The sequence below is a fragment of the Maniola jurtina genome, chromosome 10 (assembly GCF_905333055.1).
Source record: "Maniola jurtina chromosome 10, ilManJurt1.1, whole genome shotgun sequence".
Classification (NCBI taxonomy): Eukaryota; Metazoa; Arthropoda; class Insecta; order Lepidoptera; family Nymphalidae; genus Maniola; species Maniola jurtina.
Genome location: NC_060038.1, coordinates 7483192 through 7503660, shown reverse-complemented (window position 1 = coordinate 7503660; position 20469 = coordinate 7483192). Strand labels below are relative to the sequence as shown.

Here is a 20469-nt window from a genome sequence, read left to right as displayed (position 1 = left end):
TAAAGCAATGCTTTTAATTTTATACATTAGCAAAAGATTATATGGATGCATATAAAAATAAGAACAACGAAGCGTAGAGAATTCGTCAAGAACTTGTGTATTATTGGCTTTTGCATGTTGTGTATGTTTCCGTGTCTATTTTAACCACTAACCATAACATTAATATTTTATTGTTTGCTTAGTACCTAATTAACTTGCTTCATTACTCTTTAGTCTTCAAACCGAAGAGCTTTCAACAAAAAGATTCACAATATAATTTTCAAAAATAAATTGAATAAGATAATGATTTCTCGTGATACAATAGGTACAACTTATTATTAAAATAACTTTCGCTCGTGTTCCCATTACATTATTATGATCGTAAACCGCATGGACTTCTATGTGATCTGTGGGAAAAGTTTTTGTCGTTTTTGTTTTTGTATTTTATTACGGTATTCTGTTTTTGTACCTTCAGAAGTTCTTTCACAAAAATGTCTGATAAACACAAGCTGTTTCGGGCATCAAGTGTTCAATCGAGCGTATCGATTGATTGACGACTGAATGGAAATCATTTAAATATACGAAAAAAGACAACATGGTATAAATAGCGCGAATTCCTAGCTTGGAAAACAACCACTTTTTATGTTCCGTTCTTATAATTCTAAAATTAATTATATTGTCAAGCTATGCGCTCGCGAACTACAGATTGCTATCATGCATTCATCTTGATGCCCTGTTTTTTAACTTGACAATTAGGTATGTACCTACATTATGTCGCGCAAGAGTGAATTGGTAAACTAGTTAGATGCGTAAATCTCTTATTCCTATTGGAAAAGGAAGACAATTGGCTCGTGAGATCTTGTCATTTATTACCACCGTTTCAATAGCATTATTTACCTTTTCAGTTTGAACACTTAGTCGAGACGATACTCTTAAAGCGAACTGAAGTCCGATTCCTAGATTGCTTCTCATTGCTTATTTTAATGAGAATAATATTTTTTTTTATTAAATTGAAGAAGTAAATGTGTTCAGCAATAAATCTGGCTAGGAATCGCTTTGTTTCTGTTAGCACGACTCAAGCGTGGGTAATTGTTGGAATACCGCGGCAGTTCCGGGCTGCTGCGCGCGGGCCCTCGACCACAACGCTCACAGTAGACCCTCTGAGAGGTTCGCAGAAATGACTGTCTCGCACCGCACGCCTCCCAACAATGTTATATTTACTCCAATTAATCGATAAGTGAAGTGAACTTTCTCCAGTGTTAAAGTAAAATCGACAATGAACTAAGATAATATTTAACACGTTCCCTCTGTGGTATTTATTCGTACTTAGTAAAATGAGGTGCTTGAAAGCTGCGGGTGGATGGCTCGCCCGGGTGAGATGTGTTTGTAAGATAGAGAGACATTCAAAGCGAGATTTCAATTTAGATTCCGATTGCATTTTAATTTCGCTTGCCTTGCTTATGTTTTTTGAAATCATGCTCATGATCATACAGTCATAACAACATCAACCTTGTTTACCTACATCCTGGCTGTTATACTTTTTTATTTTCTGTAGTCAATTTTAGTTGCTAAAGTGCTGAGTTGCTTGAAAAAATCCCTATAAACTTGTTTTATTGCAGGCGATCAAAAAACGAGAGCAACACGATCCGAAAACAGACGATGAAGTTGCAGAAGACATGCCCGATGGTAAGTTGTTTTTTTTTAATCGTATCATTCAACATTTTGAACAATAGAAGCGCATATTTCCTTTTGCGGATACAGTTTCACGGTCCAGTAAATTCACTATAACGGAAAGAAATGCTTTCAACTAGTTATCGAACTATTATTAAGTAAACTGTTGTACTTTTTTTGCATTACACAAGATGGCTAAAGGTCTGCACTGCACCTTTAGTCTGAAGCACTATAAGAGGATTGCGAAGTATGGCAACATAGTGCACGATGTTCCTTTAGATAGTAGTTGCGACATTGTTTCACGCGATCGTGACCACATTCGCCCGTAATGATCACGAGCATCGTTTCAAACCCGTCACTCTAGCGCAAGTTCATCGCACGAAAACCGTCACATTTTTTATGGGAACTCAGTCTTTCAAACCCTTGGATGCCAATTTATATTTCTTGTCGACACTCTCTTATAGTGACGTTTTAGAATTTTAACTTTCATGACTGGTATTTAAATCAGATATCCGTTTAAAAATTGGTACTCATTTCATTAATCTTTTAATTTTTCATACCACTGCATAATTAAAAACGTTGTGTAATGACTGAACCATTGAATGTGGGAATTTTATTGCTAATTCCAATAAAATATTCTTGTAAATGGATTTAATTGAAAGAGCCTTATATACACGAAGCATGTAATATGTTAACAGTAATACAATTCTCTTTTTAGGCGATTAGGCTTAGCAGACTGGTCGTGGTTTACTTGTGACTCTCTTGACAATCCTCCCTGATTGCTGCCTTTCTGGCTCACCTATGATGAGATTCCTATTGTAGCCTTTATTTGATCTGCTCATCTGGTGCTCTTTCGACTTTCCATTGCATCACTAATCCTTCTATGGACAAACTTATACGTCCGAAAAATAGAGGATGTGAGCTTAACAATGGAGGAAGGTTCTACGATATGAAGTTGTACGTCTGAAACGTGTTCCATAACACTCCTGACATTCTTCTTCAGCATTCACATCTCGAGCGCATCTGTTCTCTTCTCACTCTCTGGCAGGGTCCACGTCTCCGAGGAGTAGAGGATACGGGGAACGCTCCACCAACGTTCCAACTCTGATTATAAATACAATTCATATATAAAATGAAAAAAGGAAAAATCTAAAATAAATGACCTTGATAATTCACTCGTTGCATCTAAGCCAAGAACATACGCCTACCTTAAATTTAAAAAAATAATTCAGTCATCGCTGTATAATATTTGTGTCGCTCGTATAATCGGTATCGTTGTGTTACTTATCAGCTTATCTGGCGCACTCGACGTGCCATTTTGCAACCTGTGTGCCCAGTATTTCGACCACCTGTGCCGTGTTTGCGCCTAATTTCAGCAGCATTCTGAGCAATTTATTTGTCCGCTCACATAGCGTAACGCACGTAAAACTATGCACTAGAAATTCATTATCTATGCTCGAATTTAATCCCAACTGTGTTGTAAAGGCGGGCGATCTTGTTTTGTTTCTCGTTTACATTGTTTTATTCCAGTTACGCGTTAAAAATAAAAGTGTTCCGGATTTAAGTAACTTAATAATGCAGAAGTGAATATTTAGTGAATGTGCTACAAAAATATTGAGAAAAAGTGCATTGATAATAATCAATGTTAAATCTTTATTGATCGCAATGAAACTAAGACATCGATTTAATAATAAATTATTATGACACCGTGAGTCATGATAATGTATGGATGAGGATACTTTAGTTCGCTCTATGTTTTTATCAGGATTATAAATCATCGTTTCCTAAAACACTCCTTTACTAACATAATGTCATCGCTTCGTATATCATTGGTCTGTTTGTTCAAAACATATCATTTACTTGAATGTTGTTTTGAAGGTCAAGATTACTTTAGTGTTGAGTTATTGTCGTTGCTTGTAAGTACATCATGTGACTCGCCTGTGATATTTGCATATAACCATGTAGTTATTGTGTTTCTAAATAACACTTGAAAGTCGTGATGTACTTTACTTTTCAATTGTTGCTTTACACAACGTGTAATTGATTGAAGCGCATACTTTCTCTATCTTCCAGCCACATAACTCCTACTTAAATGCATTTATTGCCATATTTATGTTTAATTCTATAGTAGTTGGTATACAAAAATTAATGGCCGATACTTTCCCACAAATAACTAAGTTTTATTGCTCTGAAACCTATTTTCTCTGCGCAGTTCTCTATTAAGTACCTACCACCCTATTATTGTCAATAACGATTTTCAGTGAAATCATATAACCGTGATCGAAAATAGGTAGGTAATAGTATAAACCAGTAATTATATGAAAGTAGATTTAGTAGAAATTTGTACAGGGAAATATGATTGGATTGTAAAGGTTATATATCTTTGTTTATAACCCTATTAAATAGTAAGATCAAAAAATTTTTTTTGGCTAATTTATCAATAGGTAGGTAAACGCACCTATTCATTTGCTTGTACCAAACCTGCATAACACATGTTATTGAACTGACGTTATCTTATCGCTTTTAATAATAACGATTCGCCTGAGGCCCTTTCGTGTAGTGGCCAAGAATCTCTTGCTTAGATCGCATTACTGTAACAAGTTTATAAGTTTTGGTGTTACGAGTATTTAGTTTTCAAAAAGTGAAAAGTTATTCTCTTTCAGAACCTAACTGCATCATATTGTTCGTTAACATTAGTGTCTTCAAAATGGAAGTTTTTAAGTTGATACAATTGCGTATTAAGTGGCTTTAACAATGTAGGGATGAAATAAATTCTTGCTTGGGACTCTAGTCTATACTTTGTAGTTTGTATAACTTCATTCTTCATGTAGTTGTAGTTTGTACGTAGGTAATACACCTGTTTGTACTCAAGTGAAATTATTCCCACAAGTCATTACGGAATCTCGCTGTCATATCGAGTATTGAAATTGTTTTCACAAATTAATATTGCTGAATTTTCTCTTGTCAAATTTTATTGTTCTCATTTGTTTAGACGTCCCGCCCGCCAAGCAAATTGACAGTACCTTTGTTTGAGATCAAGTTGATGTTCCGAATAAACTTTTAACCTCAATTAACTCTGACAACGGCGAGCTTGTTCTCATGCTGGTGGTCATTTACTAATGTAACAGTCATTAGTCATCATTCATGTAGATCATTGTAAATCTATCATACTTTCTTTACCGGGTATGTAACAATATAATGGAACATCGTAATCTAAAATTAATTGTTGCACATTGGCTATCCGTTTCTAATTCCAGTTCATAATATTATTTATTATGCCTTCGAATTGAGAACCGTATCGATTTATTAAGAAGTGTTTAAAAGTCTTTGCAAATAGTGAAAGAAAGACAATATGAAAGACAAGAGACTAGAACTAAAGTTAAGTGTGCGCGGCGATGGTTCATTAAGTCGAAATGGTCTACGAAGCAGCACAAGAAGCAACCGCAGTAATTTAAGTAATAGCAGCTCCACCTTGCCGGTGAATGAAATATTTGCCACGGATCGTTTCGCTGCGCCACAGAATAGGGCTTTTGATATACTGGACAAATATAGAAGGCAACCCGATCAATATGGATATCCTGCGCAAAGTCTGCAAGCTTTAGATCAGTATGAACAACCACAAAGTTACAACAGATACGGCATACGAGACAGACCATCCATTCAGTATGAGCAACAACAAAACAGCGGATATGATATACGTGATAGGAACCCTCAACCCAACTCATACATACAATATACACAGCCTTTAAGACAAACTTCACGGTATCCGCCCCAAGCTGGTTATCAATTAGTGTATGTTGACCCAGCCAGTCAGATATATGGTACTCTGCCACGTACTGCGCCACTGAACCGAGATGGGAATGTACAAAATCCTATTCACTACACATTACCAAGATTCCCAAAGAGAGTACGCATTTCTGAGAACGATCCTGTTATTCATGATTATGGTACGTTATTTTAACTGAGCACCTATAAATTTTTGATTTATTATACTCATATCGATACGATTATGAAATTTAAATTGAAATGTTTATTAATGTAGCCGTTAAATTGAAATTTAGTTTATTAATAGATATATTAACAGAGTAATGCAGTGAAATTTAGTTTATTAACATATATCTATTGATAAACTAAATTTAAATTTAAATTAAGTATTCTAATATCAAGTGAGATAACGATCAATACCAGTAGGGATGGTATTGTAAGTGTTATCTGGCATTTAAAGAGAAATTCAACTGAGAAAGCTGTTTTGAATAGAAACTATCGACACCGACCTGCAGTATATTAGTTATATCCTATAAATTTCTACTTTCAGCTGCCGTTGGATATCGTATCCATCTATGAATATCATTCAAGTTTTATATCAATGCGTGCTATGCATAGCATTGTGATAAAATGTATGTCAAAGTCGTGCTTCAAGAGCAGTTGTTTTTATGGCAAGTGCTATTTGAATGCATATACTAAAAACCGGCCAAGTGCGGGTCAGACTCGCGCACCGAGAGTTCCGTACTCGGGTATTTTATCCGACATTTTTCACGATAAATCAAAAATTGTTGTGCATAAAAATAAATAAAAATCTGTTTTAGAATGTACAGGTAAGAATGTAAAGCCCTTTCATATGATATCCTACTTGGTATAGTTATCTTACTTTGAAAATACTAATTATTATTTGTTCATGAACACATTTGAATTTTTTTTGTGATGTAACCACAAATTCACGGTTTTCGGATTTTTCCCTTTACTTGTGCTAGAAGACTTACCTACCTGCCAAATATCATGATTCTAGGTCAACGGGAAGTACCCTACAGGTTTTCTTGACAAACACGACAGACGTAGACGGACAGACAGACAACAAAGTGATGCTCTATGGGTTCCGTTTTTCCTTTTGAGGTACGTAACCCTAAAAAAAATGCATACCTATAACTAAACGTTTTAATGTCAGTCGTGTAGTAACTTTTACTCAGGAGATTGTTTAACGTCATGCATAATTCTAATTTCTTTACTTAACTACTAGATGATATCTGCTACGTCGTCCGCGTAAATTTCGGTTTTTAAACATTTCTTTGGAACTTTTCGATTTTCCAAAGTTAACGTATACCTACGTAGTCTATCCTTCCCTGGGATGCAAGTTTCTGTATCTAATTTTATCAAAATCTTCAACAGACACACACACATTCGCCTTCATAATATTAGTTTGAATTGCATCTTGCTCTTTCATTTAGTTATACATAGTATGGTCACAATATTTAATTGAGTTTGTTCTCGTAATTTCTTGACCATATTCATGCGTGTGTGGATATTTAGGACGAGAACGCGTCAACCCTCCCGAGAGACGGACAACAATAGCACCACTCTCCCCGAGTCATTGGTGCGTTCTAATGAGCCGCACGGGCGTCAGGTGCGAGTCCTCACAGTCCTTTATAAGCCTCCCCATTACATAGCCAAGTACGAAATTTCTCCTCACAGTGGATTCGATATTTAAATTTTGTGCAACAATGGCTGTTACGAAGGCGGTAGTCCGCGGTATCATGTGCTCGATTATGGAGTTCACCTTCAAAGCAAGTAAGGCCTGTTCTGTGCACGTCTTCCTGAGGTCAAGTTCAGCATTTATTTACGTTTCTGGTAATTTCCTTCCTTTGTTGTCATTTGCATTTATATTATTGTTTGGTTTGCATTCTTGTACTATTACCGAATAATATTAAGACTAAATGGTCGCAATTAAAATAATCAAACTGTACTAATTACGGATAGATTGATTGTATTAATTTCGAGCGTTAGTGTTGATGAGTTACTAAGTAATTTACTTAGGGAATTGTCAAAATATACCATACAATTTTCGACAAATAACTCGGTTGCTAAGTAACCTATCAATAGATTACAGATAGGATTGTTATTAATTTCGGCTGTATATCCATTTTGTTCCCGCTTTGTGCCGTAATTTATTCTATTCTAAATGTTTGAGTAAAAATTTATGTCACTGACCATGTTTTATTGGAATTCAAGTGGCTAATCTGGAATAGGTGTGCCGTTATTTTGTACAACGGATAAGTGTTACCGTCAGTGAAGTATCTGCCATATGCATAAAGATTTACATACTGGTCGGTGAAGGTCAACGACAAAAATATTTATATTTAGTTTCGCCTAAAATATTATTTCCGTAAAACGAATTAAATAAATCTGAGTCGCCGCGTTTTTTAACAACACGCCTTTTTATTTATACTTTTATCTGATATATAGTAATTTAACCTTAAGAGAGATAAAATTTGTTAGTTTGTGAGTTTGTATGTAGAGAGTAATTAATCTCTGGAACTTATGACCCGATTCTGAAAACATTATAGCTGAGTGCTTTAGGCTATGAATTAGGTACTACGTACGAAGTCGCGAGCAAAAACTAGTTGCTACATATTCACAAAATTATAAATAAATAATAATTAGCTTGTCTAATATAATAAATCTATGTAAAATTATAAATTGCTTTTTTTGTAAATTGTAACATTCAAATTGGCAATTTTTAATAACAAAAGTTATGTAAGATCTAATCAGCGGGGCTAGCTTATGCAATGGAAGAGATGCAAAAGCAACCTTTTCCATTCTACAATATTATGTCGTTAGAGCCTTTATCAGATAGAAAGTACGGGCGCTGTATCCGTAGAAGCTGTCCAGTTCACCAGGAAAATAATAAATGTAATCGATGAGCTTTAAAGTAAAGTATGTACTTTCCATGAAGTTCGTGCGCAGATGCCCGATAGAAAAGCAGACGAACACGATCAGAACCGTTCGAAATAAACATAATATACTCGTATAAAAGGTGACTGAATGTCTGACTGATCTATCAACGCACAGCTCAAACTACTATACGGATTGGGCTGGGCATGCAGATAGCTATTATGACGAAGACATCCACGAAGAAAGGATTTTCAAAAAAAAATCCTAAGAGGGTAAAATAGGAGTTTGAAATATATGACGTAATCCATGCAGATTTGAAGGCATAAGCTAGTTCGTATATATTTCATTTTAATTGCAAGTCAGGTACATATTTGCCTTTGGGTATCTACACTGCAAAGGTCATCACACACGTAACAAACAGTTCGTGAGACTAATGCTGCATTCACATTTCTCTAAACAAAGCTTATACAAACCGTTTAAAGAATCAGTGTACTTCTATGAGAACATAATAGCGGGTTATTGCCAGTCACGAGCGATCAAGCTTCAGACAAAAATGTTTCTATTGCCCACATTAAGAGCCCTGTCAATCATATGACATGAGCACAAATTGCTGGGTATTACTTTCGAAACGATAAATTAATGTCGTAAAGCGTAATTTGGAAGAAGCACTTATGGTGATGTATAAACACATCGTTTGCTGCACTATAATTATGTTTTAAATCAAAACACTTTTCACAAAAGGTGTGTTTTTTTTCCTCTTTAACATACTTATACGATCTCGGAAGCGAGATACCATATTAAAAACTTTGCTGTACTTAATTATTTTTTAAATCAAAACGCTTCTCCAGTCAAAAGATTTGTTTTTTCCTATAGACGATCTTGTTTTCTATCCGATGTCTATAATTTATTATTACACTCAAAATTTCCGTATGTTCTAAATCGCCTATGATATATCTTAACTGTCGTGTCAGTTTATCTGGAATATTTATCATTTGCGCATCGGCATTTTATCTGTAGGAAATAATCTGAATAGACACATTCACCTTGCCTTTTGTGTCTGAATGGTACACCTTTCTCTTCTAATTTATTCCGTCTATCTAAATCAATCTCGTGGTAATAATCCTGCGCCCTAGCTCCAGTTTCTCCCATTCTACTATAATGTCGGTTGGCAGTAACCGCATTAATATGGTAGAGTTAATCAACTGACGGTAGAGCGACGTACATTGCGGTTAGAATCCGCGCTGCGGTCGTGGATCTCGAAAGTGAACCTGTGAAATGAGTTATTGAAGCGCATCCACTATTAGATATTCGATGAATATGATCAATTACATAGAAGGCTAACTTACCTTCAGGTCATTGTACAGGAATGAAATTCTAGACAGCTTTTAGGAAACATAAAACTCATGTTTATTCTATTCCTAGTTACAAGTCAGCGATAAATAAAATCCTTTGATATGCAAACGAATTTAGAATCACCTTAAAAGTGTTCTCTATAAGATTTAAGATGTTTCGTTAAAAACTAATCAGTTTAAGCCAAAAGTTTCATCATTAACTTTTTTCGTTTTGGCAAGGTTTGGATCAGTTTCCTCTTTTACTTTCCAAACATCATCCGTATCTAATTCTACGGTAAAAAGTTGTTTATGTTCGAAACTGTCGTATAGTCGCAATAAAAAAGCTTAGTTTACGGTTTTGGCGTCACGTCCACCTACAACACAGATATTATCCTCCTTTGTGCGAAATTCTTCGGAATCTACATCATCACAACCGTTATGTGAACTGCAAAATAAAAGGCTACAGTATTCGCAAAGCTAAAATGTGCAAAGCGATTTAATCGCGTTGGAAAGGTAATGTACGTTTTTCAGTTGCTGATCGACATGTCACGAAATATGTGGAGTACAAAGTTGAATTATGAGTTACTAGCTATGCCCGCGACTTCGTTTGCATAGATTTAGGTTTTTAAAAATCTCGTGGGAACTCTTTGATTTTTCGAGAAAAAAAGAGGCCGTTTCACTCTCCAGGTCTTTAATATATCTATGCAAAAATCATGTTGATATGTTGTTCCGTTGTGGCGTGATAGAAGGACAAACTAACAAACAAACACACTCTCGCATTTATATTATGAGTAAGTAGTAATCAACAACAACGCAACAGTCGCAACAAGGTAAATTTTGAATTGCAAGTAAATTCAGGGCCGATACTTATGGTGCTAATTCAATTGTACCTATCTGTAAACCTTAGGTCTAAAAGTAGTGCAATCGTTTTTACTTATGTTTTACAAATCAATGAATCTTGAATCTTGAATGTTTCACGCAAAAGATAGAATCACTTTAAATTTGTGAAATTAGTTTAGCTTAGGTTTAGTTGCATGACAGGCGGTAAAGTTTCGTTATGGTTACCGTTAAAATTTTATAAGTCATAGTTTGTTAACTTTGGACTATTATATGCGTAACCTTAACCATCAGAAGATTAGAAGAAAAAACTTTTTTGGGGGTTAAAGTTTAACGGTGACTTAACGTAACTAAGCGCCAGTCATGAAACTGGAGCTTATAATTTCGTATGCAACCAATTAGCAGCATTGTTTTACTTTCTTAAGCCCCACGGAACGCAATATCCCCCAGAGCTAAGACTCCGTTAAATATTATTATGGAAGGAACGGAGTTTTGGAATTTATTATTATAATACGACTCGCGTGCCGTATCTAATTGACATCCTTCCATATATTCATTAGAAACCTTAATCTATTATGGGCTTTGATCGGCCAATTAGAATATCAGAGGAAAAGGGGTATAACAGCTTTTTCGTATTTGCTTATGCTTCACGAATTCCATTTGAAATTTCAATAATATTGATGACCAGCTTACGCTCGCGACTTCATTCGCGTAGACTACACAGATTGAAAACCCCCTTTAGGGGTTGTTCAACAATCCTTTCTTAGCGGATGCTTACGTCATAATAGCTATCTGTATGCCAAATTTCAGCCCGATCTAGGCTTCGAATCCGAATTTAGGCTTTTAAAATCCCGTGGAAACTCTTTAATTTTTGTGGATAAAAAATAGCCTGTATCCGTCCTGGGGATGCGAGCTATCCTGTACCAAATCTCGTCGAAATTGGTTAAACAGATAGGCCGTAAAAGGCTGCTGATAATAGATTTTTCAATTATCTAGACGTTGAGATAGTTTTAGCGAATTTTTTTATTTAAAAACAGTTTGAAGCGTTACAGGTTTGCAAATGGAAAGCTTAAAGCTCCTGTCTTATATTAATAAACAGCTGTTAGCTGAAAGTAATATCCCGGTAGGCTCGATCATGGTTTCTAATTTCAATTCTGCCTACAGAAAATTGCTGGCAACCACTTGTTAGCCGGCGACTTAACATTATCTCCGACGTTAGCTTAATCAGCGTGATTGAATGAGGAGAGGAAATCTTAAGGCATATACCTCTGCAAACTTGTTACATATTTATAATCATATTTTTTTTTGTTTTGTATTTTTTATTTATTTAACAAAAAATTGACATGCTGTATTAATTTTGAACCCCTGACAAAAACATAACACCCCTTTTTAATATATGTATCTCTGTGTATCTGAGTCTGAGTGTCTGTCTGTGCATCATTGCGCTCAAATAGGTGGATTCATTTGAATATGGTGTCTTTTATTCGAAAGCCTATTTAATTGAGATGATTCTTTAGATATGGTTAATGAAAATCTGTTGAACGGTTTAAAGATTATTTACTATCAGGTGTTTTCTCAGCCGCTCTAGGGATCTCAGTCATCCAATTGATTTTTACATTTCTTGCACTTGCCATATAGACTCGATCCTGACCACAAAGAATTTTAAATTACACTTGTTTCTACAAGAATCTAAATATATATTGCTAAATAATTTAAGTCTGAAAGTAAAACATGGCGCCAATGATTAAATTTTTGATCAATGCTACCATGATCATGATCTTCATAAATATGATCAATTCGTTAACTTAGTTTTGTTATTTGTATTTTATTTTTAGTTCATTACAATTTTAATTAATAAACACTTAGCCTGGTCACCGAGATTGAACGGTCCATCCGTTTTACTTTCATTTTCCAGATTTTTTTTTCTTGAAATAACTGAGCGCTGAGAGAATTTTAACATGCATATATTATTAAAACCGAGAAGTGTATCCGTTCACTTGTTCTGTCTATAAAATGATTATTTCGGAGATTAGACTTCCTGCAGTCATATATCATGTCAATGTCATCCGAAGCGAAACCGGTATCAAAGATTGTTTTAGAAGGTAGGTACAGAGTAAAGATTAATACCAGTAGCACAGATCGGCGTCCACCTGCCTCATTCCAAAATAAATTGGATGTATCTAATTGGAAATAGTTTACTAATACAATTTACTATCATTGATTGCCATCAAATAATAACGTTATTGCTATTGAAATTTTAATTTAAAGACGATAAGCGTAATCCGCGTGGAAAACGAAAGTAGGTATTATTTTTATCTGTATGATCAATTCAGCGTAGATAATGGCGTAGATGATATAAGGGTAAAAAATAAAAAGGCGCTGGTATGCACCAGGCTTACCTTTCTATTTTTATCTAATGTTGAGGTTGTAGGCGCCATTAGGGATGCTAAACCTGAACTTTGAATCTCCTAGCAGAATTATAACCTTCCTCCTATTCAATATATAAATAAATACTCAATCTAATTGAAATAGCTACTCATAAGTCATGGTCTCATGAACATCTATTACATGCAACAATGGACAAGAAAAGATAAATTATCAATTATTACTAATACTAATATTATAAATGCGAAAGTGTGTCTGTGTGTCTGCCTGCTGGCTTTCACGCACGTTTTCACGTGTAGGTTGCGTGTAGGTTACACTCCACCTCACGCCTTCTACCCCGGAAAATCAAATAGTCCCCATGGGATTTACGAACATCGAAATTACGTGGATGATGTTGCGGGCATCAGCTAGTTTTAAATAAAATTAAATAATGTTAAGAAATAATAATTCCAGCATAATAAGTCCAGCTTAATAATTTTATAGCGAAAGACTAGTAACTGTCTCTTAATACAACTCGTAATAATGTCCCTACTCGTAGATATGAAATGATCTGAAACTCGATCATCTGACAGCCCTAGGCGCCAGCGCTGGCGCCACAGCCTCTACATCTCGCAGTGCAGCGCGCATTCCGTCAACGCATGCGCCCCGGGCAGCGCGCACGCACGCGTCCTTACAAACTTCACCGGTTTTGTGTTTGTTTTGAATCATTATTTACTAATATTTAAATAAATACAAAAATTATCATTCACTTTTCTGGTTATTAAAACTTAATTATGTAGTTCTTTATACACAATGACCGACATGGAATGCGTTAGGAAGTATAGGCCACTGCACCTTATTGATTGACACGCGATATTAGCCTTTGTTTATTGCGAGCTTGCGTCGGTCTCGCTACGCAAATAACAGCCCTTTTCAGGAAATAAGTCCCGGTTTAAAGTGGAGTTATGGGTGTAATAAGGAGGAAGAAACGTAAGTACACGATTTTGCTGTGCAAATTACATATACCTACGTACGTATGCAATAAGCATAAAATTGAAACCATACTAGCAATATTTTATTATGAATTATTATTTGATTTACTAGATTCTTATACGAGACTTTTGACATTTCCTTATTGCCCATAATTTTTAATTTTGTTCACTGATCAACGCGCTCGTGACCATAGTAAATATATTCTTATAAGAAAAGCTTTTTCAATCAACGGTACGACCATGACTTCTATTGTATAGTATTACAATACATAGTCATGTACTCATGTCTCACACAAAATATGCGTTCTCATTCTTTCGTATAACGCTAACCATCATTTTCGCATGACAGAGTGGGAAAGAATATTAATTTGCATAATATCCACCTTTTTATGCACACAGTGATATAGTTGTTCTTGCAAAAACTGCAAAGTAAAAAGGTTTCACTCCAGTAAAAGCTCTACATTAAACACACATCGTTTTATACTATTATCTCTGTGTACAATCTTAATTAAACTTTCATTGCATGTTATTATATTTAAGTAGATAAGTATGTATGCATAATGTATACAAACTTGTATGTGCCTTAATTTACATCTCGAAACGAATCCACTTTTGGTTTCATACTATACCTATAGTGCCAGTTATAATGATTTAAATAAACTCATCCATTTAAAGATCTTTCAGGTTTAATTTCACTATTGGGAGTAGACCTTAAGTTTAGTAGAAATATTTCCTTAAACTTAAGAGTTGCACACGTTTTTAGCTTTGCTCTCTTTCGCCTCAAACAATTTAGTTTTCGACACCAACCTTCTTCTTTATTCTGCCATGAAAACTATTCCACCTCCTTTCACGCTTTGCGTCTATTTTGCCCTCTATGAAAAATAAAGTCGCTGTAGTGTAAGAGATGCATCAAAACAAACGCCCTCTAAAGTGAGTTATTATGATTATTATGGCAACACTCAATAAAATTATATGGTCTACAGCTTTTATTCAATAGGCCATACGTAATACGCTTTATGGGCACCGAGAATAAATGTGTTGTTTTAGTTGAAGGTGAAACTGTGGTAGTTGTTTGCGATGCGGTCATCTTTGGGTGAGGTGAAGTGAGACCTTAGGCAACAGTTATCCGTGTACATGTACAGTGTACAATAAGTACATGTAATTTAATATCCTTTTGTCACACATCGATTTATCGACCACTTATAACGATATGACCACGTTGTAGCTCGCTTTTTGAAACTCATCCTCTAAAAATATATGCCTGCGACTTCGTCTGGGTGGATTTAGGTTTTTAACATTTTTTCGGGATAAAAAGTAGCCTATATGTCACTCTCCAGGTCTTTAACTAAGTGTATCCATGCAAAAAATCACACCGATCCGTTGCTCCGTTGCGTCGTGATTAAAGCACAAACCAATAAACCAACAAACAAACTTCTCATTTATACTTACGCATTTTAACATTCGAAAACTTCGCAAGTTCAGGTCATTGATAGGGTCCTAAATAATTTTTGACCAATAAAATACTAAGTTTGATTCCAATTTATTTAAATTCGAGGACCTGTTTGCAGTGGTATATGTATGTATACATACGAATTTCCAAAAGCCTGTTTCAACAAGCCAGTAGGTACCTATTGCCAATTTCAATGATGTCATTCTACGTTTATAATATTCCATCATGTAAAAAAAATGTAAACACAGTTTATTTTGGTTCCAAACTTTTCGTTTTAAAATAGGCAATGCGTATAACCTTTTGTGTAAACTGCAAACCGTATCCATAATACACCGTGTTCAGACGAATAAACAAACCTTGATGTAGGTACGTAAGTGTTAAGTCGTTAGTATAAACGCGCTACTTTATTGAAACTTTACATATTCTTTACACGTAACGAGTAGTACTCGTAACTGCGCAATTCAATATAGTGGTAACAATAATAAATGAAAGCCAAAAGATTTTGAGAGAATATGATCATTACATGAAAAATGTGATATATTCGACCATCTTTGCGTTTTTTGTTCCTAAATAACACGTCTATGGTTACATTCAAAATCAATTTTCTATAGTTCAATTAAATTACGTAATAGTATATTGTGATACAAGGGCGGTAAGTAGGTTTATTACAAACGATCAGACGTTTATTAGCCCGAGCCGCTGGCGAGGGTTTACCATCGTCACAAGTTTCATGTATCAATGTAATAAAAGAATGTAAAATGCTACTAAGTCCGTCTGTCTGCCACGCGTTTTTCTTATTTCAGTAACAGTAAAAAAATCAAAAACAAAAAATTATAAATCTAGCGACTGTTACTATTACAACCATCCAAATCAACCCGAGTTAGTAATTGTCTCATCTAAGTTTGTTTTTTGCTAGTGTAAGTAGTAGTTAAGAAACCATTTTTTGCTTTGATTGTTCGTTATTATCACGTCTGTAATCGAAATAAAACAGTTTATTAAATAATAATTGGTATTGATTTGTTTTGTTGTTTGTATTGATTTCATCTAAATGAAGCCACCGATTATAATGATAACATTCTATAATTTTATTGTACATCTATTGTTTTGTGATAAGATTGCTTTAAACTCGTTGAAGTTTTTTGTGTTTAGAATTTAGATCATTGCGGCGAAGCGGCATAATATTTCTGTTCGAAAGTAAAACATCTTAAATTGAAGTGTTGGGTATATCACATTACCAGTAGGTATTAGGAAACTGTATCAATATAACTTTATCACCAAGATGCAGTATATAAATTTATTCCCAGAAAGCGCCTTGTAGTCCTCCACAACTTGTTCCTAGACATCACTTATTACCTATAGGCTATACGCAGAACCTGTTCACCGTTGACTTCACAATTCGGATTAAATATTAAAAGGGCAATAACAGGCAAATGACCTATTAGAACTACAGGTTATAATCATTACACCACTAGAGATGTTCTTTGTAAGTGTAAAACTAACTGAATGTTGCCTAGGCAAAGAATGTCAACCGAATTATGTACATAATAAATGAATTAGGTACCTATACTCGTATGTGCACCTGCCGTAAATTCTTAAGTAAAATAAAAAACTTCAAAGTTTAAAATACCTAAGTAATGGTTTTTACCCGACTGTGGCATAAGCTAAAAGGAAGGGTTATGATTTTTAGCAGTGTATATATGTTTGTTGGTTTGGTGTTATGTATGTTCCACAGTAGCGCATACCGTATGTGTTACACCCAAAAAAGTATAGAATTATTTTTTTGCTATTGTGGGATGCCAAAATATAAATATAGTACAATAAGTATTAAAATATACCTACTAAGCGACAGAAATTATTTTTAATTTCTAATTCAGCGTTTATTAAGGGGACAAGTCGGGTTTAGTTTTGAACTTTGGTATTGCTGCAGCCTATGCTAATCTAGAGAAGGAAGAAATGTGTCAACAATGATTTATGCACGGAACCGTTTGTCAAATCGAAGCACTTACGTATCTCCGCTTTCCTTTCTTTCAAATTCCTCGATTGTCCATCAGTATACCACTATTACATTCCGATAAAGCGATTTGCAATTTGTCATTGTTGTATGAACGATAAATGGAATAATTCTGTCGACTTTCACCTGTCTATTACATTACGACTCCACTTAAATTACCATCATTCCTTGGAAAGAGCATTTCCCAATGAAATAAATTTACCAGCTGATAAATGATAGTCACGAATCCCTCTGTTAAGTATCACGACTTGTTTCTGGGATACAATAGAAGCGTTGTAATTTCATTTAGGTTATTGGAGGGGTGAAAGTACTATCACGGCTGATTGGCCATTGTAGTGCGCTCAGGATGCGGACGCGACGATTCTGGATCATGATTTCACTGCGCTCGCTTCATTTATCTTGTCGTACTGATTGTCGTGCGAACTCCAAGTAAGGCAAAACGCTCGTTTATTATTCAATTCAGCACCGTCTGCATTGAAATTTTGAGAAAGAGAAATCACGATTGTAATTTGAATGTGCACCGTAAATGCCTGTTACAATACCTGGCCGTGGTCTTAGCAGTGATTTACCTTACAGGTACCTTATACTTAATGTAAATGTAACGTCTTAACTTTCCTAACTTTAAACTCAGGTCTATCACGATGTTACGTTCACTGTTCATCTTTAACGCACTGCATCATTTTCATTAGGGTTTTAAGGGCGATCTAACGTAACCCAACAATTGAAAAAGACATGCTGCGTTCGTGCCTGTTATTTAAGCTCCTGATCCTCAAGCGGCGCTCTTGCGACCTTGCAAATATGCTCTATATTATCGCTGCATGCATTGTTAATTATTGTCAAGGGAATGCCAATTATTCCCGTAGCGGACTCTTTACTACGCCTACAGTCAATTAGCTAGGGGTTTAACCTTGTTTTTTAATTATGGCGGTTTCTCTTAAGTGTGCATAACAGTTCACTTGAGTGTCGTATATTACCTACTTTTTATGAATAACATAAATAGTGCTACGGCAAAGGCTTTTTCTCATAAGTTATGCGGTCACGTCAATCATTCTATCGTTAGAAAACTAATTTTCTTGGGACAGTTGACGATAATAACAGAGATGCCTCTGATAATTATAGGCGCTGTGATGAGCTTTACAGTTTTTAGGGTACCGTACAAAAATGTAAAAAAGTAACCCAGGTTCCTTTCATAATACTTGCGGTGCATCGCAAAAATCTATGACAGAATACTAATGAGTCGTGGGAATTTACATAGGAATCGCATTGAGGTGCGACGACTGCGACGCTGCACCGCAAGTATTGTGGAAGGGCTCAGTCCGTCTGCCTGTTCTACTTATGTCAACCTTATTGTAAAATGAAAGAACTAAAAAAACGTTTTTTATTTTATTTTGGTGGCTAAAAAGGTCAATATTTTATAGTGCGGTACCTACAGGGTTAAGATGAAATTTCAAATTACGGACCCTTGGTGCGCAAGTTTGACTCACACTTGGCCTATTTTTTCTCATACATTTCTTTATTACAAGATACTTTACCTGTTAGTGTTAATTTATATAATTATGTTAAGACCATTATATACTTATTATTATCATGATTATTTATCACGTTCAATCTTGATTACAATACTCTTAGTGTCTGTTTTGTTAATTCTACTCACGTATTTTTACATCTATGAAGATGTCAACGATGAATAAATTAAGTGCAGTATCCATAATATTTTTCCATTCATCATCATCATCGACCCATCGTCAGCTCACTTACTACCTACGGATTCACTATCTTAGTGCCTTACACTAAATGAGAGCCACCTCATTTGACATTTATTTTTAATCAATTGAAGGTTTTCTACAAAAAAAAATATTTAAATATCACTCAATGAAGCAGCAATGTAGAACCAAAAAATGTCAAATGACAGTGAGTTAGCAAGTCACCCCTCTGAGCAGGCTCTCCTCTCAGAATGAGAAGGATTGTTGGTGTTAGTGGTTAGTTGCCACGCTGGCCAAGTGCGGATTGGCAGACGTCACACATCTTTGTGATCATTGTAGATAGAGAACTCTCAGGCATTCAGGTTTTCTCACGGTGTTTTCTTTCACCGTTAAAGCAAGTGATATTTAATTGCTTAAAACTCATATAACTCCGAAAAGTTTGAGGTGCGTGCTTGTGATCCAAGTTCGAACCCTGGAGTCCCGAAAGGAAGCCGATGTCTTAACCACTAGGCTATCACCGCTATTTTTCCATTACGACTCTCTTTCACTAGTACCTACAGGATGTGCAGCTTAATCATTTGGAATTTTTTGAATTATTTGTAACTTTCACTTCACAATAAACAATTTGCAATGGTAACCGCCATAACAATATTCAGCTTAGATACAGTCGATATTATAATAGATTAAAATGCAGTCATAATGTTTCTTTTAGATAAATAGTTTTGAAGTGTATCAAAAGCGACACAAAGAACAATATCGACGAACATAAAAGACATTCTTATTTTTCGTAGGCACGTTTAATAATTCGGCTATTAAAAAGTAGCTCATCCTGTTCAATAGGCCCGTATAGTAAATAAATTACATCCGGATTTATCAATTGCGTCCGGAGCAAAAAACTTCGTCGTGCTGGATTATTTATCAATAAAAAACGTTACTTTTTATTCGCAGGCGAATCGGTCTCGGAACGAGCGGACAGCGAGGTACGAATAGTGAACGATCAGCGATGTATCGAGGTGCGGATAGCTCGCGCGGCGGGCGGGCTCGGCCTGAGCATAGCGGGAGGCCGGGGCTCCACACCATATATCGGTGATGACGATGGTATCTTCATCTCCCGAGTCACGCCGAGTGGGCCGGCATATTTGGCTGGACTGAGGGTAAGTGCTTTCTCTATCACGACGAATGTTTCACTTAATAGGTACATAGTCTCTCTACCTACGCGTAAATTTCAGAACACTAGGAAGTTTAGGCACAAGCTATTCCAAAGCAGTCAAATCTGTATGGTACAACGTGCAGCATGCAATGCGTATTTAATCAAGCTTGTCGTTCCTTCGGACTTCAGCAAAGTATCGTCTCATTCTATCCAACATTTTGAATCTCAGAAACTATTGTTATCATTTTCTCTAGGTTTTTACTCAAGGCTAAAAGCTTTCACTAGACTGTTTTGCGAGATTTTAATATGTGAGTC

General features: G+C 35.5%; 1 protein-coding gene across 15 annotated transcripts in view; it reads left to right on the top strand.

Annotated features, from left to right (window-relative positions):
* The window catches only part of LOC123868811 (protein lap4-like), a 97810-nt gene that overhangs the window by 49121 nt on the left and 28220 nt on the right, over nt 1-20469 (top strand). For all 15 annotated transcript variants that reach the window (XM_045911426.1, XM_045911427.1, XM_045911434.1 and 12 more), the window contains 2 exons: nt 1599-1665; nt 19953-20158. In XM_045911426.1, coding sequence (XP_045767382.1) covers nt 1599-1665; nt 19953-20158 — 273 coding nt within the window. The remainder of the gene's footprint in view (nt 1-1598; nt 1666-19952; nt 20159-20469) is intronic.